General features: G+C 38.6%; 1 protein-coding gene across 1 annotated transcript in view; it reads right to left on the reverse strand.

The window, feature by feature from the left end:
• USH2A (usherin) overlaps positions 1-22,616 on the reverse strand; it is an 892,942-nt gene that overhangs the window by 473,505 nt on the left and 396,821 nt on the right. Inside the window, exons 30-31 of the mRNA XM_061161192.1 lie at positions 11,745-11,858; positions 9,561-9,722 (exon numbers count right to left, since the gene is read on the reverse strand). Of these exons, the coding sequence (XP_061017175.1) occupies positions 9,561-9,722; positions 11,745-11,858 (276 nt within the window). The remainder of the gene's footprint in view (positions 1-9,560; positions 9,723-11,744; positions 11,859-22,616) is intronic.

Here is a 22,616-nt window from a genome sequence, read left to right on the forward strand (position 1 = left end):
ATGTTTAACACCTTTCCACATTGTTAAATATTATATTCTATTTAAATTTTAGAATATAGTTGATTAACAATGATGTGTTAGTTTTACTAACTAACTGGTATGCTCAAAGTGATATAGTTATATACATACAAGTATTCATTCTTTTTCAAATTCTTTTCCCATTTAGGTTATTAGAGAATATTGAGCTGAGTTCCCTTTGCTATTCAGTAGCTCCTTGTTGGTAAATGCAGTAGTGAAATGCTCTTCTATAGCACTGTAAGCTGTATCGCCACACAAGATTCCACTAGTGGATATGTAGAAGTTTTTTGCTGGTGTATACTGGCCAGTGATTTCATTTGCTAAGTTCTAACTTCCTAGAAGAAGTGTTTCTATAATTATTTCTCAGTTTTGGACTTGGCGGATGAGGTAGATGGTTCATTTTACAAATATTCCAACGCCTTTCTGCAAGGCAGAAAGGCAACAGCTGGTACTGTCATAGTCACAACCTAGAGATCAGAGGGTTCAGGATACAGGTGCAGGATTACACAACATCACTCCTTTGATTCATCCTCCTTCTTACATTATCCAGAAGAAACCAGGGAAAAAAAAGAACACACAGTCCGAGTCCATTCATGCTATGTACAAGAACAGTGAAACAAACTTATGCTAAACAGTCAGGAAAGTGGTCACCTGAGTCAGGAGATAAGACTTGAAGGCAAAAGCAGGAAGCTTCTAGGGTGCCAATAATGTTCTGTGTTCTAATCTGGGTGCTGGTCCATGGATGTGTTCACTTTGAGAATATTCTTCAATGTGATACTTCAGATGTGCTTCTGGTGTGAACTTATCATTCAATTAGGAAGCTTTAAGAAATAAACTTAAAACAATGGCAGTTCTCAATGCTCAAAATAGCAGGCAGGCTCTATTCACAAAACTTTCAATGGAAGGAAAGATTCCATCATCCTTTTCAGGATTTAACTCCACTGCTTTTTAAACTGAATCTGATACCCACAAATCCTCTGAAATCCCTTCAAATCAGGAGCCTTTTCTTATCATTTAAAAGTATAATATTCACCAACTAGGTTAATGGATCACAGGTAATAATTGGGTACAAATCTTAAAATATAAATTTAAACATAATTCTTCACACACTTGTGCAATGCAGAAGCATCTTCAAGTAAGAGTGACACTTAGGTTGTATTGTTTACAAGAACAACTGATATTTAAACATTTTATACAAGTTATTTCATTTCACTTGACCCTTTATTACTAAGTGAACAGGACTTTTTAAAGTAAAGCATCCATTGCAAACTATTACATTTAGAATGGATAAACAACCAGGTCCAATATATAGCACAGGGAACTATATTGAATATCTTGTGATAAACCATAATGGAAAAGAATATTTAAAAAGAGTGTGTATATATGTGTAACTGAGTCACTGTGTTGTATAGAGGAGATCAGCACTAAATTGAAATCAATTGTACTTCATAAAAAAATTAAAAGTAAAGCATCCATTGTTAACCCAAGAATCCGGGATGTTGCTAAACCTTAAGCAGCCCTTCTGGAGTCTTTGATCACTTAGTAACTTGGCCTCTGAAAGCTTTCACTTCTTTTCATTATTTGGTTTTTTCCCCTTTGTATCCTCAAGGCTTCTTAGACTTTACAATTTAATGCTATGTGTCTGTGACATCAAAAGGGCATAAAAGTATGACTTAGTTTGTAATAGGGAGGCAACATCACTCGTAGATGAGATCACTGCATTACCTAGAAACCCTCCCAGGCTCTGTCTTAATAATACTCTGCCTTATGGGTTAGAACACAAGTTTGTTGACAGTATTCCCCTCAGTAACATTACTTTATGTGAGAGCAGTGATTTAGGATCACTGCACTATGGTATTCAAAAATGCAAAATGAAAGAAAATATCAAGGTTAAAGCAAAGTTTTATTTTGCTACGAAAATATGTTTCATAAAGCATCAGTATAAATGAATATAATTTAACTCAAATTTGTAGTGTTGATAAGGTTCCTTATGATGCTTGGTTAGAAGTACCTAACCTTTAAATGCTTTTTATTGCGCCATAAGCAGTCCAGCTTCTTTAGCCATAAACGTCTCATCGTAAGACTTAAGTGTTTGGAAGGTTCAAGATGAGCATTTCTATTTTGCTGTTTATACATGGTTCTTTTTGACCTTGGTAAATAAGGCCAAAAAAAAAAAGTTTTAGCACTTTCAGTGGTTAAAGATATAAATGCTCACTATCTGACTTTACTAGTATTGTATCTGCTTTTCCTCTCTCCTTCTCTCTCTCTTTGCCTCTGCCTCTCTCTTTCTGTCTCGATCACTCTTACACACACACACACACACACACACAAACACACTCCTTACATCACTCTTATCCTGGTCTTACTGTCTCAGTGATCGAAGCTCAGATCCTAATGGAGATGCAGAGTGCTAGAAATCAACCACTTATTCAATCATAAGACTACTATAGATTTCCAAGACATTACACTTGAAAATATTCATGTTTTAAGGTTTGATGTCAGATTTAATTATTTTAGGGAGTGCCTTTTGACCATTCCCTCTGTGAAATTTTAGTATTTATAAGCCCTGATGGTTTAGGCTAGGTTAAGAGAAGAATTGAACTGAGGGATCCTTCTTCTTTCTTCACTGATCAGCACAAGTCACAAAAACCTCCTTGTCATGCTCATGTTATACTTCTCCCAATGACCACCATCTTGCTATCCTTGTTTCCAAAATCTTTGCAAGTTTCTGTGAACCATCTCACAAACTTCTTAAAGATTGCCACTTTCTGGTACGGTGCTCATTTAAAATGAGGATGATCTGGTTGGCTACAGTTTGGATGGTCATCATCAATCAGGATGCCATCTAGCCTGAACTTTTGAAACAATCCAAGTATGTTGTGAACAGGCTCACAAAAGGTGTCTTTTTTTCTCCTTTATGAACATATGGTATACACACACGTTAAGTGGCTTCACAATAGCTCTGCTGGTTATATCAATATAGGTCCTTCAATCTTCCAATAATGTTTTTAATCACAAGCTTTAAAGAACAATTGTTTTTACCTTGAAATTCTTAAAAATCTGTTATGAGACAGAAATAAGAGATTAATGGAGATCTTGCAAAAAAAAGATAAATGGCACCACCAGAATACCACAAAACTGGGGGAAAAATTAATTGAACCTATACTTTTGATAAATATTTATTTTTTGCAGAAGAAAAATGCATACTAGTTTAAGCTGTCATTATACTAACCTACATCCTATTTTTCATATTATTAGTAATACATAATATGGTAGTTTATATTCAAAAATAAAACCAGAATGTATATACCTCATGTATTTATCCAGAAATACACCAAGGTTACTATGGTTACGAAAAATCCATTACCTTTGAATACAGAATGAAAAAGTTTGACTTAAAGTATGTGCTATTTATTATAGCAAACATCAACAGCCTTCAGGAGGTTCTCTAACTGGATTCATTTTTCAGTGTCATAACTGACCCACCATTCTACTAGCTTATGGCCTATGCAAGGCAAAAAATTTGAACTGTATGCATTTTTAAATATATTTTGTACTAACTCAAGGTGCAGTGCTGCCTTTGACTTTTAATGCTTCATATTTAAGAGAAAGAAGAAAAGCATTCCAGCCACCTAGATGCTAAGTGGCGTTTGAATTGAAATGCATTTACTTTGACCTGTATCCACCATGGTGGCAAGATTCTTTTTTTTTTTTAACACATAGCAGAAGAATGTTAGTTCTATGTGGAAACTTAAAAGGAAGCTACAAATAAATGGAGTAAGAGCGAGAAAAAAAGTTGACACCTTGAATATTTAGGAGGGGATATTAAGCCAAGTTATTGAGAAAGTTTTTTGTGGTATAGAATTGCAAGGAATTGCAAATAGTGCAGATGCTTAAAACCAGAAAAAAAAATGGTATGAAACAGTGCTTAAAGAAGTTTCAAAACTAATCCTCATCCCTACTAAATTTTTGCTCATCAAGACTATGATTAGTCAAATCAAAGTAAAATATAAGTCACTAATCATCATACAAAAAGTATGCAGTAAATAAGGAGTTAAATGTGTAAATAAAAATAATATTTTCAACTTGTAAAACTGTCAAAGACATAAGGATATAACATTCACTTCTGATGAACTTTTCTGGAAAACAATGAAAAATGCATATCAAATATTCTGAAAAAGTTTGCTACATTTGACTTAGCTATTTCCCTTTTAGAGATCTAGCAAACAAAGATTTATGTATGATAATATTTATCACAAAACATTTAAAACAGAGATAAATCAGGAACTTTTGAATTTTTAAGTGGCTAAATGCATGAGTGTATATCCATAAAATAGAATACAGCAAATATTTCTAGAAAAATCCTTCATACTATGGGATGTATTCACAATAAGGGAACATGCAAGGATTCCAAATTTTACATTATAGCTCAATTTTGTTAAAAAGAATAAAGTGCTAGAAGGAATTACATCAAATATTAGAGCATCTATCTGTAAGATGGGATATCTGCATGTTTTAAATTATCTTCAGTAAACATGTGTCATTTTTATAACTAAAAACTGCTATCAATTATTTCTCTAACCTAGCTGAATGCATCCTCCATTTCTCAGTCTCTCTGTGAACTGACATTTCAGCACTGGAGAGATTCATTTTAGTGACCCGACACTCTCGCTATTACTGACAGCACCGGCCCTCGTGGGAAAGGATAGAAGTTCCATCTGCAAACTACTTAGCGTGGAAAGAACATTGTGTCACAACAATCCAGACACAGAGACACGCCATGAGCGCGACTGCATCATAAGACATTATATGGTGGAACACGGCAGGATTTAAAGTGCGTGTAGAAGCTAAGGCGAGACCCAGTGACCAGAGCAATTTCCTCCATCAGCTTGTTCCAGTGCTGTGCCTGGTCGCTTAGTTGTGTCCAACTCTTTGCGAACCCATGGACTGCAGCCCACCAGGCTCCTCTGTCCATGGGGATTCTCCAGGCAAGAGTACTGGAGTGGGTTGCCATGCCCTCCTCCAGAAGATCTTCCCAACCCAGGGATCGAACCCAGGTCTCCCACATTGCAGGCTGATTCTTTACCATCTGAGCCACCAGGGAAGCCCCAGCTTGTTCCTGGCTCACTTCAAATGGCCAGATTCCCTCTCCCATCCTGTCTTTTCTGTGATTTTGAGTGGGCAGGGGGACTTTGAAAAATAACAAAAATTTAGTGTATACTGCAAATACAAAAATCTTAGAGTTGAAAGAGATCTAAAGGGCCATTAAATTCACCTTGCATGCAAGTTGTAGAATCTCAAGAAAAGTGAGCATTCAGCCTTTGCTAATAGAGAAAACACTCACTTCAGGATGCTGTTAAGAACTTAATTATACTTTCCAAGATTTGCATATTAAAACCTTAACCTTCAATGTGGCTATATTTGGAGGTAGGGCTTTTGAACAGGTGATGAAGGTTAAAATGGGGTTATAATGATAGGTCCCTAATCCAATGGTTCTGATGCTACTACAGAAAAAGGAAGAGACAGCGGGGGTGCACACAGATGAAGACCACGTGAAGCACAGGGAGAAGTTGGCTGTCTGCAACTTAAGGAGAGAGGCCCCAAGAGAAACCAAACTGCCAACACCCTAATCTTGAACTGCTAGCCTCCAAAACGGTGAGAAATAAATTTCTGTTGTTTAAGTCGTCCAATCTGTGGTATTTGGTTATGGCAGTCTTAGGAGATCAACGCAGGTGCTCAGGGTTTTAAAACCAGCTTCCAGCTCCCTTTCTGAGTTGTGATAAATAATAAAATGTGTCCAATAAGTAGAATGCATAGAGATGAGAAGAATAGACTTTGACACCAGATAGACTCAGACTTGAATCAGTTCTTCCAGTTGCTGACTAGGATTTCTTGACATCTCTGGGCCTCAGTTATAACATTTGAATCATCCTATACAACTTTAAATCCTATAATATCGATTTGATTTAGTTCCTCTCCTTAGTGATTAACATTGCATTCCTACTGTGCTTTGTATTTTCTGACATTTGGAGATAAAAGCAACAAGTAATAGAGGTGCTTGTAAGATGCCTGAGGAATTGGGGGAAAAAATGCTATGAGTCTTATCAGAGAATGACCTTCATCAAAAAATCTACAAACAATAAATGCTAAAGAGGGTGTGGAGAAAAGGAAACCCTTCTACATTATTGGTAGCAATGCAAATTGGTGAAGCCATTAAGGAGAACAATATAGAGGTTCCTTAAAAAACTCAGTATAGAACTACCAAATGACACAGCAATTCCACTCCTGGCATATACCTGGAGAAAACCATAACTCAAAAAAGACACTAGCACCCCAAAGTTCACTGCAGCACTATTTACAATAGCCCAAAGATGGAAGCAACCTAAATGTCTGTCGACAGAGGAATGGATAAAGAAGATGTGGTACATATATACAACAGAACACCACTCAGCCATAAAGGAATTAAACTGTGCCATTTACAGACACAAGGATGAAACTAGAGACTGTCACAGAGAGTGAAGTCAGTCAGAAAGAGAAAAACAAATATTGCTTATTAATGCACATATATGAAATCTAGAAAAATGGCACAGATGAAACTATTTGCAAAGCAGAAATAAACACACAGACAGAACAAATTATGGACATCAGGGGGAGGAAGGTGGGGTAGTGGGATGAATTGGGAGATTGGAATCGATATATACACTATTGATATATACAGTATTGAAACTTTGTATAAGATAGGTAACCAATGAGAACCCACTGTATAACAGGGAATTCTACTCAGTGCTCTTTGGTAACCTAAATGGGAAGGAAATCCAAAATAGAGGAGATATATGTATACATATAACTCAATCATTTCACTATACAACACTGTAAAGCATCTATACTTCAATGAAATTTTTTAAAAAAATTCTACCTACAGGATGAAAACCACTGAAGAAGCCATCATCATTGCAACTAGAAAAGATGGTTATGGACACTATAAAAATACCCCACTTTCTTAGAGTTGAGGAATCTATTATACTCTGCTAACACTTGCCATGAACTTTCAATGCAGACACTCTAGTTACATGAGTCTGTTAAGGATTCAAGACAACATAATACAGAATTAGCATTATTTTTTAGCTGGTACGAGCAAGCAGTTTGAATTTAGGCCTCCTCTCTTCCCCACCCTGTTCATTTTCTGGCTTTGCAGTGCCATCTTATGTAGCATTTTGTACATTTTGGAAATCTTCAAGGTCCACACTCTGAGACCTGCCATCAGCCACACCACTTCCCTGTAGATGAGGTCAGCTTTCACTTTGCACAGGGAAGAGGTCTTGGTTTCTTTTTCTTGGGTTTCTACATGTCCCCTCCTCTTTTCCCTGTTGTTTTTTCTTTCCCACCCTATTCCTGCTCTTCACCCCTTTGTGATCCTCTTTCTTTGTTCCCAGGAGTCATTTGACTTCATTCATTCCCTTATTCTCTACCGCCTCTGATCAGTGCTGGAAATGCAGTCATGAACAAGACAGACATAGCCCTGTCCTTACGATGCTCATGGTTTCGTGGGCAAAACAATAAGTCAACAAGCAGCCTAGTGCAAACCAAAGAGTGAGGTGGGCGTAAAGGCAGTCAGCGAGCACACAGGGTTACACCTGACTTATTCGGGGGCTTCCCTGAAAACATCTTATAGGAAGTGTCTACAGTGTGCCCGAAAGCTGTGCTGTCCCCATTACACATGATGATACAGTTGGTCCTAATAAGTGCTTTGCATATTTACTAACACGTGGGTAAAGTTCATTCCAAGATGTGGTTTCATTTCCACTGAAATGAATTCTGTGGCCAATAACTTTTAGTTAAAATAATGCCTTCAGATATTCCTAGGGCAAGGGTCATCTATTTTTAGTTGACTTTTAGTATTTGTTTTTTAGTTTTCTTGACTAAGTGTACTTTACTCAGAACATGCTAGGTGTTTTATCTATAGTTCTAGTTCTCTTCAAAATCCTGAAAGTTTCAGTTATCTCCATTTAATAGTTTCAGAAACTAAGTCTCACAAGTTACATAACTGGTTTTAAGACCATATTCTCTTCATCATAACTAGGATGCCTGAGATGGTGTCAAAGTCTAACTCTCATAGGCTGTGTGGTCTTGAGCAAGTTGCTTAACCTTCCTGTGCCTCAATTTTCTCATTTGTAAATTAGGAGTAGTGATAATACCTACCTCAGAGAATAAGTATTACAAAATTCTATCCAAGTATGATGAATAAAATATAAAAGCAATAGTTCCTGTGCTGTGAGGCCTCTCAGACTAGAGGACACAAAAGGTGTGAGCTCTGAGAACATAACTGGGTGGATGAAAGACACAGCCCTGCCCCAATACTCCTCTTTCCTATGTCTGTACGTGCTGCCATAAAGTCGTGAGCACCAAGGTGGGCAACGGGGTACCATGTCTGGCTGATTCTCTGTTACAGCCTTAGTGTGTGCATGCTAAGTCACCTCAGTCATGTTTGACTCTCTGCGACCCTGTGGACTGTAGCACACCAAGCTTCTCTGTCCATGGGCTTCTCCAGGCAAGAACACTGGAGTGGGTTGCCATGCCCTTCTCCATACAACCTTAGTACCTGGCACTAATGTGAAGGAGTGAATTCATTAAAAATTAACCCTGTCTCTGACTCAAACCTGTTGTGACCTTTCATGAAGACTTTTAATATCTCTAACACTTCGGTTTTCCATCAATTCATATTTGATTAATGATGTCTCACCTAGCAGTTACATACAGTACCTAAAATATCATAATATATAAGGCTATAATTAGCATACAAGTATAAACATGATTCAGACTCCAGACAACATACATAATATAGACCACCTGTGTTTCACAAGGTTTTGAGCAATTCCCTTTCTCAAGTGTCCTGACACTTTATAATATGACATGGGCAGATATACCATGTTTCTTCCAAATGGTCTAAAATTCAGGCCACACTGAGTCACACTTCTGAGTCTTAAGATTATTCCACATTCATGAGGATTTTAAAGGGATGAACATGTGTCAGTGGTATTTGTTTGAAATGACATCACTGCCTCAGTTGAACTGACATGACATCATCGTTCACTGTGAGTGCGGCTGGGAACGACACTGGGTCCCAGCTACAACCATGTGATCAGTAGGAGGTAGAGGAATCATATGCCAAGCTCTTTGTGTTGATACATTTCCAAAGCCCCCTCTGCACCCCTCTGAGTAAAGGTATGTTAGTAGAAGGATTCAGCTAAGAAACAGGGTCAACAGTAGAGAAGACACAGTAAGACAGCCTTGGGGGAAGGAAGTCAGTACAAGCCCCTTTCCATTTTTCCAACTTTGGCTTCACTGTCAGGGCAATGTAACTACAAAGATCATGGAAGTTGAGTGATTTAACAGGAGACAAAACTTAAGTAACCCAACTTTTAAATCTGCATTCTCAGATAGCTATAAATTATAGTTTATAGCTATCTTACATTTATTAGTTTGGAAGTACATATACTTTAATATAGACTATAACTACTTACTAATACCTACAGAAGTCTTACCTGTGACTGTGTAGTTCTCTCCATTGCCTGAGTAGATTAGCATCCCATCCATGTATAAAGAGTACTGAGTTATAATACCATTTGCTTTTTGAGGTGGATTCCAGGAGAGTAACAAAGAATGGGGAAGGGATTTGGCTACTGGTGGCTGAACCTGTTGTGGGGCTGTGGGAAAAATAAAAAGACTTATTGATTATAATTTTAGTTTATGTTTCTAATTTAAACTTTTCAGACCCAAACCAATAAATGGACTAGACTTGACATCCATGCATGGAAATGTCCCTGATTCGTGGGTATCTTATCAGTAAACCAATAATGGACCCAAACCAATGGAGTAGACTTGACATCCCATGCATGGAAATGTCCCTGATTTGTGGGTATCTTATCAGTAATTGCTTTAGTACTAAATACTTGCCTTGAATTTATGAAAATTTGCATCAGCCATAAATGGTGAGTATTTATATTAGTTCACTTAACTGATTCTTGTGTTACTTCATCAATAGTATTACTAATCCATAATCTTTACTTGGGGCTATGCCTTTCAAAGCAAAATAAACAGAATTCCTACCCTTGAGGAGCTTTTGATCTAACATGAATAATGCTAGGTGGCCCATAATTGATATAACAAACCTATATGCAGCCATAAAAATAGCCATAAAACACTGCATAAATTAAATTTATTATACATGAAAACTATATTGTTTTTTTAATAAAGGGTGTATGTCCATTTCCAATAAATTGGAATCTCAGAAACTGAAAAAAAACTTTTAGAAAATGATCCTAACCATACCTATAGCTTGGTAATTTGGTAATAAATTTAAGAAAAATCTAGAAATTGGGAAATAACAAGAAGGAAATGGTGAACTGGAGGAGTAGGAATCCCTCTGGGGTCAAGTTGTGAAGTAGGTTTGGAGGGTACCAGGCAAAACCTGGTCAGAGAATGTAGTGGATGAAGAGAAAACAGTGAGATATAGGATGGCCTGTGCCACATTGGAGTTGGTGGAAGTAATGAGGAAAGGGGATGATTACACGTGCCTCAGCAGAAGCAAAGACACACTGTGAAAACAGTGCTGGCACTGGGAGACCAGACGGAGTGAATGTCGAGAAAACACAGAACATGCGTCACCAATGCTGTAGGCCGGGTGAGAGGGTTCTGGTGAGGTCAGGTGCAAGGCATGAAGAACAAAGGGTCACCAGAAGGGTTTTGCAAACGTCTGTCTTCTGTCCTGGTTATACCAGATGGACCATTGTCTTTCTTTACACATCTCTGTGAGTGGTTCTTGCTTTAAGGATTTAGAAGAGGTGTGGGGTGGGAGGAAGAGAAGTGGGGAAAGGGGATGAATGGATACTGAAACAGAGAGAGACTGCGGCCTCTTTTCCTCTAAAGATCAACCTTTTAAATCTCCTGAATAACTTTACAGCTAGACAGCAAGAGAAATGTGTAACCCGTCTTATCCGGGAGAGAGAAATACGAAGTAACAATGCTTTAAATGTTTTGAGAGCTGTTATTTCTTGAAGAGATGTGTTCTGACGCTTGAGCAAAGCTTTCGCTTTGGAGTGCTAAAATATTTTCTCTTTCCCACTGCCTTCCTAATGTAAGCTTTCTGAAACATTAATTTATGCCAACAGTTTGCAAGCTCCACATACAACAAAAGTGAGACTTGAATCGGAAGGAACTGGGCCATGATTAATAATGCCTCGATTGGCGTTTGGAGGTTCCATCACACTGAAATAATTGTTACCCGTGCTGGTGTTTAGCAGTTAAAAGAGACCATGGAAATCAACCGTTTGATTCTCAATTTCATACTGTGCCATACAATCAATTCTTTTTAGTCAGACTGTCTCTAGATTTACTTCTGAGCCATAGTAAAATGAGGAAGCTTTCATTAATCTTTCAGATGCTTCATATTAATGACAAGGCTCTTGCATGAACAATGTAACAGCAATTAAAAAGCCCATTAATCTGCATTACCGCTATTAAAGATGCATGTCATTAAAGGGTATGGAGTTTGATTCATTTTCGCACCCCCCCCCCCAAAAAAATGGAGCAATTATGGCCTGGCAATGCACTTTGTCATCAAATTAGGTTGGGGTTTTCTAGCAAATGGCCTTGCAGTATTTAGCTCTTCTCCTGTTTTATTATTCATGACTGAAATGTGGAAGTCAAGACCTTTGAAATTACTTTACCTTCTTGTGGAGTAGAGATGTTCAATGCATGCGAGCTCTCAGTACAGCCAGCCAACGTGCAAGCAGCGAGGGTTACTGCATAGTTTTTGAAGGGCAGCAAGCCTGTCAGTGTGCCTGTGATAAAAGGGGACAAAGGGAGGTCTGCATGTTTACCACAAGCCATGAAGAGGACTGTGTGTGTGTATACGTGTGAGACAAAAAGGTAGACACACAGAGGATAAAAAACAAAACATATGCTGCTTAAACCCATTTTCCTGCCCATGTGTTGACTGTAGAATACAGCAACTAGTGAGAAAAAATTGTGAGACCAACTTCTTGTTAAGACAGTTTTAAATAGCATTTTCCCCAACGAACTTCTCAGGACACTAACGCCCTGAGATGTTTCTCCTGAAAAAATGGGGAGTTCCACATATATAGTTCATAGAGCAGAACCCAGTGTATCTGATAGTAAAGACAGACACCATCCCATTCTGGGATCCTAGTTCTCCTGGGGAGACAAAACACCTTCATTTTCTTTTACCTTGCATTTTTCAACCGTGTTTAGCTAGAGAGTCCATCTTATGTGACATCTATTAACACATGTTAGGAGATGCTACTCCCAAGAGTGATTTCATTATTTTAACAGTAGGATACATGTATACAAACTATTTATTCATGTTGCAGCTAAAACGAATATGCAAATCCACACAGTTAAACAATTAGCCAATTAGATAATTATGCTTTTGTACTTCTCCTTGCAAAATTATTAGTTTATTTAATTAAGACACCTGCCTTAAACAGAAGCATTGCCCACAGAAGTGTTGAATTAACCTGATTTGGTGGTGGATATATAAGATTTGTTCGGCAATTAAAGGTGCCTGCAGAAATGAAAGCACATTTTGTTTACTGGTGTTTGTAATCAAGACAGAAGCTCTTTATTTAGTTAATCCCCTGAATTAAGGAAGTATCAAAAATATCATTTGTGTATTTGCTCACCCATGTTTTTCATTGTGGCTTTTAGAGCTGTTTTTATCCCCAATCACATGGATTGTCATCATGCTTACAAAAAGATGGTTCTACTCACGGTATCCTTATATTGAGTAAACTTTGATTGTTACAATGTGACAGCTGATGGCTTTCATCATTCAACAACAAATTTTAAAATGCATGTTTGCCTATTCCCTTTCCCTGATAGAAAGGATAGAGAAATTAAAAGAGCAAAGACCAGGATGAAATAAAGACCACAGCCCCTATTTGCTCTGGCCCTTCACACTGGCCCTGGGTCCCCAGTGCTGCCTGTAACTCTTGAATCTAGCAGGTCCCCAAGCATCCCCCTAGGCCACGCAACCCTCTTGGCTGCATTTGGCACCACCATCCTCGCCCAGGGCCAAAGATGCCAGAAGCCGACGAACTGACACACAACGCATGTGACCATCTCATGCCAAATGCTGCTCTGATTTCAAAACACCTTCACATTGTCACCTTCTGCTTTCTCTCACTCCTGCCACTGTGACTGTCATTTCTTGAATCTCCCAGATCATGACCCACATTCTAAACTCACCTTTTAAAATGGGATTATTTCTCTTCCTCCAAAAGTCTTAAAGGAAGGCTTACAGCATACATCTGCAAATTCAACATGTAGGGATTTTGTAATTAAGAGCAACGATGCTCAGGAAAGATGCTTGGGTCCAGATGCAACTTCTACTACTGTTTTATGGTACGGGTTTGGGCAGGTTGATCAGATTTCTGTGCCTTAATCTTCTAATGCACTGCAGATAGATAATAATAGCACCTGTCTTGGAGGAGAGGTCTCACAGGAATAATACAGTATCATGGGGCTATGAGATGGGGGTATTACAATATTCATCCCAAAGTGTTACAATCAGGATTAAATGAGCTTAGGAATATAATGTTCTCAACACAGAGACAGAGGAGGAGAGAACTCTAGCACAGTGCCATGACAGCCAAAGCTATGTGGTCATTGCAATCCAGTTTCTGTCTGCACTCTGCTATTAAACAATGATTTTTATCTTTTAAAGATCACTCAGCTCAGTTCAGTTCAGTCTGCAGTTGTGTCTGACTCTTTGCGACCCAATGGACTACAGCACACCAGGCTTCCCTGTCCATCACCAACTCCCAGAGATTACTCAAACTCATGTCCACTGAGTTGGTGATGTCATCCAACCATCTCATGTTCTGTCATTCCCTTCTCCTCCCGCCTTCAATATTTCTCAGCATCGGGTTTTTTTCAAATTAATCAGTTCTTCACATCAGGTGGCCAAAGTATTAGAGTTTCAGTTTCAGCATGAGTCCTTCCAATGAATATTCAGGACTGATTTCATTTAGGATGGACTAGTTGGATCTCCGTGCTATCCAAGGGACTCTTAAGAGTCTTCTCCAGCACCACAGTTCAAAAGCATCAATTCTTCGGCACTCAGCTTTCTTTATAGTCCAACTCTCACATCCATACATGACTACTGGAAAAACCATAGCTTTGACAAGACAGACCTTTGTTGGCAAAGTAATGTCTCTGCTTTTTAATATGCAGCCTAGATTGGTCATAGCTTTCCTTCCAAGGAATAAGCATCTTTTAATTTCATGGCTGCAATCACCATCTGCAGTGATTTTGGAGCCCAAAAAAATAAAGTCTATCACTGTTTCCCATATATTTGCCATGAACTGATGGCACAAGATGCCATGATCTTAGTTTTCTGAATGTTGAGTTTTAAGCCAACTGTTGCACTCTCCTCTTTCACTTTCATCAAGAGACTCTTTAGTTCTTCTTCACTTTCTGCCATAAGGGTGGTGTCATCTGCATATCTGAGGTTATTGATATTTCTCCTGGCAATCTTGTTTCCAGTTTGTGCTTCATGCAGTCAAGCATTTCTCATGATGTAATCTGCATATAGGTTAAATAAGCAGGGTGACAATATACAGCCTTGATGTACCCCTTTCCTGATCTGGAAACCAGTCTGTTGTTCCATGTCCAGTTCTAACTGTTGTTTATGACCTGCATACAGATTTCGCAGGTGGCAGGTGAGGTGGTCTGGTATTCCCATCTCTTTCAAAATCTTCCACAGTTTGTTGTGATCCACAAGTCAAAGGCTTTGGCATAGTCAATAAAGCAGAAGTAGATGTTTTTCTGGAACTCTCTTGTTTTTTGATGATCCAGGGATGTTGGCAATCTGATCTCTGGTTCCTCTGCCTTTTCTAAATCCACTTTGAACATCTGGAAGTTCACAGTTCACATATTGCTGAAGCCTGGCTTGGAGAATTTTTAGCATTACTTTGCTAGTGTGTGAGATGAGTGCAATTGTGTAGTAGTTTGAACATTCTTTGGCATTTTCTTTCTTTGGGATTGGAATGAAAACTGACCATTTCCAGTCCTGTGGCCACTGCTGAGTTTTCCAGATTTGCTGGCATATTGAGTGCAGCACTTTCCCAGCATCATCTTTTAGGATTTGAAATAGCTCAACTGGAGTCCATCACCTCCACTAGCTTTGTTCACAGTGATTCTTCCTAAGGCCCACTTGACTTGGCATTCCAGGATGTCCTGCTCTAGGTGAGTGATCACACCATTGTATTATCTGGGTAGTGAAGATCTTTTTTATATAGTTCTGTGTATTCTTGCCACCTCTTCTTAATATCCTCTGCTTCTGTTAGGTCCGTACCATTTCTGTCCTTTATTTTGCCCATGATTGCATAAAATGGTCCTTTGGTATCTCTGATTTTCTTGAAGATATCTCTACTCTTTCTCATTCTATTCTTTTCCTCTATTTCTTTGCACTGATCACTGAGGAAGGCTTTCTTGTCTCTCCTTGCTATTCTTTGGATCTCTGCATCCAAATGGGAATATCTTTCCTTTTCTCCTTTGCCTTTTGCTTCTCTTCTTTTCATAGCTATTTGTAAGGCCTCCTCAGACAACCATTTTGTCTTTTTGCATTTCTTTTTCTTGGCAATGGTCTTGATCACCACCTCCTGTACAATGTCACAAACCTCCATCCATAGTTCTTTAGGCACTCTGTCTATCAGATCTAATCCCTTATTTGTCACTTCTACTGTATAGTCATAAGGGATCTGATTTAGGTCATACTTGAATGGTCTAGTGGTTTTCCCTACTTTCTTCAATTTAAGTCTGAATTTGGCAATAAGGAGTTCATGATCTGAGCCACAGTCAGCTTCTGGTCTTGTTTTTGCTAACTGTATAGAGTTTCTCCATCTTTGGCTGCAAAGAATATAACCAATCTGATTTTGTTATTGACCATCTGGTGATGTCCATGTGTAGAGTCTTCTCTTGTATTGTTAGAAGATAGTGTTTGCTACAACCAGTGCGTTCTCTTGGCAAAACTCTATTAGCCTTTGCCCTGCTTCATTCTGTACTCCAAGGCCAAATTTGACTGTTAGTCCAGGTATTTCTTGACTTCCTACTTTTTAAAGTTCACTAGTGATCCCTTACACATCAGACCAATTAACCCTTCTTCTATCCTTATTCAGTCCTAAGTCTACTATTGGACTTTGCCTCCCTCAGCAGCCCTCTCGGCCACTGAATTCCTTCTTAGGAGTTCTAAATTAATGAGAGCTCCTTGCTTTCCTTGGCCAACCCATCTTCCTTTCACAGTCCCTTAAATAGCTTTTTTTCTTTTTCAAGATGGGGTGTGTAGACTTCTTTCTTCTTCTGAACACCTGCCTTTGTTAGCTCATTAAGCCTCACGTCGTAGCTGTATCTGTAGACTTCATACCTCTCCTCCAAGCTCTAGTTCTCCATTTCTACTCACCAGACTTGTATCCTACTTAGATATTCAGATACTAATAACATTTCACTCTCAACCTGCTCCAGTCCAAAACTATTTGCCAAACCTGATAGCCAAAACTATTTGCAAGCTTCATCTTTCCCATTTCTTTTTTAAAAATATTTTATTATAATTGCTGTACAATGTTTTGTTAATTTCAGGTGTCCAGCAAACTGAATCAGTTATACATATACATGTATCCACTCCTCTTTAGATTCCTTTCCCATATAGTTTATTACACAACATTGAGTAGAGTTCCCTGTGCAATATAGTAAGCCCTTATTACTTATTTATTTTATACATAATACTATGTATATGTTAATCATGGATGGATCTAGAGATTATTATACTATATGAAGTCAGACAGAGAAAGACAAATAACATATAGTATCACTTAGATGTGTAATCTTAAAAAAATGGTACACATGAACTTATTTACAAAACAGAATCACAGATCTAGAAAACAACTGCACAGATACCAAAGGTGAAAAGCAGGGGAAGGATAAATTAGGAGATTGGGACAACTATATATACAGTATTACCATTTTCCCTACTCTTAATGCCTCTGTCATCAACCGTAAATCCTGAGTTCAAAATTAAGGTATCCTTGTAAGATAAATCCTAGCCATTTTATCCTTTGAAAATCTTTGGCATTTGTCTCATCTTTGCTATTGTCAAGTTCAAATCTACTGCAAGTCTAAATAAGGTAAATTGCTCATCTGAATTAGTATAATGCCACACTAACAAGAAATGAATCAGCCCCAGAAAGTGAAAGTTTTAATACTATAGTGAGCACGAAAATGCTTTATGACATGAGATTAGTTTCCCTAGGTCATCACTGAACAACCTAGGTCGCATGGCCTGTCACAGGTGGCCCTGACATAGCTGGGGCAAAGGTATATTGTGTTCCAAAAGACACTGTGGTTGCATACAGTTTGGTACTCTGATATCTTTAGTGTGACATTGTGTCATTCGTCTGGATAATATTATAATTGGGAAACACAAAAAACAGCTCTCTTATATTGCAAAATACTTACCCTGAGACATTATTTCTTTTCAAATCATAGCTGAAGTGCAGTGTTGGAACCGTGACTATTATAACAACTTAATAAGAGAGGTATTAGTGGAGACTTTAAGAAAGATCATGTCAAACCAGATACCAAGCTCGCATTCACTAAATGGTCTTCAATGCTTTATTCAATCTTTCTTGCCTTTACTAAAGGAGTCCTTTTGTGTGCATATGTGTATCATGGAATTCCTTTGCTAATTTCTTCCCCCTTAAACCTTTAGGACCTTAAAAAACAGGCAATACTTCGCTCAAAAAACTTGCATTTTTCAGCTTTTTGCTTTGGTAGAGAAGTTTACCAAATTGTATTTCATAGAAAAGTCCCAGGATTCTTAAAGAAAGATGCTGGAGAGAAACTATATCATCTTTCAAGCCATTTATCAAAGTGCTCACATTTCCTATCTCCAGGCAGGTGAAACAATAATAAGCACTGAGAAATGAGAGCTGAAAAATAGAAAACAGAGAAGAAGAAAGTTGGTGTTTTGGCTTTTGCCAACTTCAAATCACAGGGAGAAACTTTGGGGTGGGGGGCGGGGCTTGTAAATCACTTTCAAAAAAAACATGCCGTACTTTGAGAGGCTAAGGTGGCATTTCTTTCCTATATGCAGTGGGGATCTTGCTTATAATGTTGTGTCTCAGTGACAACGTTTGTCAAACCATTGGAATAATTTCCCCTAAATACAGGTTAGTATTATCCATTTCAGTAAAAAAAGCAATGCAAAGATTGAGCATTTTCTCTCTTGTCAGATGACAGTTAGGCTGGGGTAGGAGAAGGGGCTGGTTAGCCAAGTGGTTCTTGCTAAAGAAGAATAATGACAAAGTCATCTTGTTGTTGGGGCATGCAGTCTCTATATTCTGTTTCTCAGTATGGAGAGTTTATCAGGATGGATTAAAGTTGATGATTATAAAAACTTCTGCTATTACTAAAGAATAAAGATAATCTCTCCAAGACTAGTCAAGGTAGCCTTTCTTAGACATATCCCTAGAGACCAAAGTGATTGGCCAAATGGCACTCCTTTAAGTGTCAGAATCATCCTTAGATTATATACTCCCCAGAAAAAAAAGCAGTACTGCTGCAACAACATTATCATCATCAAAAGATACTCATATTACTGAGCCATATAAAGAATGAAATAATGCCATTTGTAGTGATATGGGCAGACCTAGAGTCTGCCATGTTGAGTGAAAGTAAGTCAGAGAAAGACACATATCATATAATATCACTTACATATGAGATATTAAAATATGGTACAAATGCACTTATTTAAAAAGCAGGAATAGAGACACAGATGTAGGAAACAAACTCTACTCAATACTAGTAATGACCTACATAGGAAAAGAATCTAAAAATGAGTGAATATACGTGAATGTACCTGATTCACTTTGCCATACAGCAGAATCTAACACAACATTGTAAGTCAACTACATGCCAAAAAAAATTAGTTAAAATGCACACACGCACATATAAAGGTATTTATCAACTCTCCTCCTATATGCCTCTAGGAAAAGTGCTATAGAACATAACTGATCATTACAAAGGTTCTAATCTAAGAAAATATTAGAACTAGAAGAACTCTAATGATAACAATAACACATAGATTAAAGACATAAAGCAGAATGCTTGCAGACATGCCAAGTGGACAAGGACATCTATAAAATTCAGATCCAGACCTTCCAGTCCAAAATGATAGGAGATCTATAAGCTTCCCCAGTGGCTCAGTCAGTAAAGAATCTGCCTATAATGTGGGAGACCTGGGTTAGATCACTGGGTTGGGACGATCCCCTGGAGGAGGGTATGGCAACCCACTCCAATACTCTTGCCTGGAGAATCCCCACAGACAGAGGAGCCTGGCGGGCTATGGTCCATGGGGTCACAAATAGTTGGACATGACTGAGAAATTAAACACACTACATTTAGTTAAAGAGATGACAAGAAAATCATTGAAAATACATTGAAAACTATTATATTTAAAAGAATACTGAAAAATATATACAGTGATATATTTATAAAGGAATCCCAGAGCAAAAAATATGACATATATTCTGTGTCCACAGAAAACCCAGTAAGATAAAGTGGGGTAGTCTCCTTGATAACACTTAGGGGGTTGAAAATAAAGAAGTCTATCCTGACAATGACAACTTTTAAGACTGGTTTAGACATGAACTGCTGTCTCCAGCAGACATCACAGAGGAGTCTTCTTTTTCCTCTTTGAATCTTAGACTGTTTCTACATGGAGGCAGGCCAGATGACCTCTCAGATTCTTTTCCAGCCACAAAACTCTGTGAAATCAAAAATGGTCCCAACCATGTCAGGAAACCTGCCAGTCTCTTTTGATAATGGAAGAGGGTGAGCTGACAAAACATTCCATGAGCATATAGGAAGCATTATTGATGTCTTAAAAGTGTTAGGATCCCATGAAACACAGGAGCCTTGGTATCTGGATTAAAACCATTGGCACCAGCAGGGCCAGGACTCTCAGTGCTAAGCGATAATGCATTTTGCATTAATGCTTAACATTGAGAAATCCTGACGGGCCACACCAAGGGAGTTTGAAGTTAAGTAAGTATATTCCCTTTGAATGACAGGCCTGTAGACGTTGGCGCGTGCAGGAAGCCCTGGCTGAAAGAGCAGGGGCAGGAACTTGATATGAGTGGAGACAGCGCATCACAGGAGGAAATTTAAGAGCCTAGTGCATATGGTTCCAGACTCTGTGCTCTGAAGATTTCCACCTAGCAGAGCAGAAAAACCTTCTCCTGGAAAACAATTTAGAAGTCCCTTGCAATGATTTGGGGGAATTTCCTAAAAGCAGAGGGTGTGTCTTTTTACTTCTTTACTTGTCCTCTTTTCTAGCAGTTATTGCAATGTTTTACCAAAGGTGGACCTTTGATGTTTGACCAAAAAAACAAGACTTTTCATCTTCTTAGCTCAAAGCTGTCTCCTTTATTATAAGAGATGCCCACTGCCATCCTCCCCTTTCCCAGGTGCCCGCAGAGGAACAGACACTGTTTCTTTTGACTCATACATTATTATTTCTCACACTTTGTTTCCTGTCCTCTTACCTCAAGTTTCAAAGGATCAGAAGAGAAATATTCAAAATTGAAGGCAGCCTGACTAAGAGAAAATCACTGTGGAGCTGACACCAGCTGGGCAAGCTTTTGTGCCTCTAATAAAACTCTGTATGCTGAGAAGCAGGAAAACGGCAGAGGAGTCGGCTTTGACGTTGAGATTTTATGATTAACTCCTCTGACTCGATGCAGACAAGTATAAATGCTCGGCCTGGAATCCAAGCCTGAGATGTAAAGCAAAATGGCATCCTTTTCAAAGCCCAACAGTTTTCAGAAGAAAAGAGACTCTGTTTCTATTTACATCCCGGAGCCAACAGCCCCCCACCAGCCCCCCTCAGCTGCCAACCTAGGTGTTTGGCCTGTATCCACTGTCCTCGGTTCCCCTTCATTATGTTAATCTGTGGGCGGAAAGATTTCTGTCATCTTCGAATCGCGTGTGCAGCAATGGTAAACACCTTCGCCTGTCTGTAATTGGACAGGTGTCTGCACTGATGTCACCCAGCTTTTAATTCAATTAAAGAACTGGCTGCTCTGTTCCATTACCCACTCATTTCCCCTGCACTCTGAGTGTGGCGGCGAAATGCGCACACAGCCGTCACCACCCAGAGTCCAAAGTCTGTGGTCCCCAGGCAGAGATCATGCAGGATATTTCAAACGGACTCCAATAATCCAGGCACTTTTTTCCTGTTAGCAAAGGCATTTGGAATAAGATGGAGAATTTGTTCTCTTTCTTTACCTTTAAAGTCTCTATTGTCTCAACGACGGTGTCTTCTACCTACTGGCCAAGTAATTAGGAGCCGTCTAGCAAAAAGAAAAGCCATTTCTAGCTTTCCCTCCCCCGGGCTCTCCTCCATCTCAAGAGAACTCATCAGAGTACAATGCTCTTATTTATTTGCTGGCATTTCACATTTGGATCAAGAAGGTGAGGGTGGGGAAGAGTGAGGCATTTATTAAGAGGGCCATCTGGTAAGGGACCCCACACGGGCAGAGTTGAGACTGCTACCTAGGGACACAGCAGAAGAACCCATTTTCAAAAGAAAGCCAGCCAGGGGAAGGGAAGTAGCAGAGAAGGGGACTTTTCTGGCTCAAGATTTTGCTATAGTGCTGAGAAATCCTAATTTTTTTAAGTGTCGTAACCTCCAAAATGAGTTTTGAGCTGCCAACCAAACCAGTGGATGGATGAAAGAGAGTAAATTAATCCAACATGCCATGCTTTTTGCCCACTTAAAGGAACCTCTGAAAATAAAGTTCTAACACAGACATTGTGACACAGTGACCCCATGAAACTGAACATTTGTTAAATCTGTTAAATATGGATGAAAATCCAACGGTCTAACGGAGATCTGGAAACACACACAGGATGCTTCTCCTCTGGTAGGAAATTGACATTTGTTGTTTTGTTTAGGACAATATTTTAAACAAAAATAAGGATCTCTAAGATTTATAATATTAAAGTTAATTTTTATTTTATCCAAAAGATAGAAGAGCGAATGTGCTTACCCCAAACCTAATGGAACTCTTTGGAAATTCTAAAACTAACATTTCACATTTAATTTCCTGCAAATGAATTTTCTGACTCTGTTTAAAACTTCTAGTAGGGAGCACCTTGGATCAAAGACTAAACAGTTTGATCTTACGAACAGGAAAAACAATTTCTTTATTATTTTATTTTTTAAAATAAAATATAGGGTTTAACCTCAGTCTTCAGTAATGATTGAAACAGTGATTCTAACTGATCTCAAAGCATTATCCTGTTAAGATTCTCTCAACTGGCTTACATCTAACCTCACATTTGTAATCAATGCCTTTATATTAAGAACTGCAGAGTCTCTGTCATTTCCCTTCTAATTCTGCAACCGGTTTGAAGTTACCCACTCATCCTAACTCTTTGTCGAACATAAAGGACTGACATTGACATCATTAGAACTCTCCCAGAAAATATCAGGCTTGACTAAGTAGGGAGGCAGGCAA

The sequence above is a fragment of the Dama dama genome, chromosome 14 (assembly GCF_033118175.1).
Source record: "Dama dama isolate Ldn47 chromosome 14, ASM3311817v1, whole genome shotgun sequence".
Taxonomy (NCBI): Eukaryota; Metazoa; Chordata; class Mammalia; order Artiodactyla; family Cervidae; genus Dama; species Dama dama.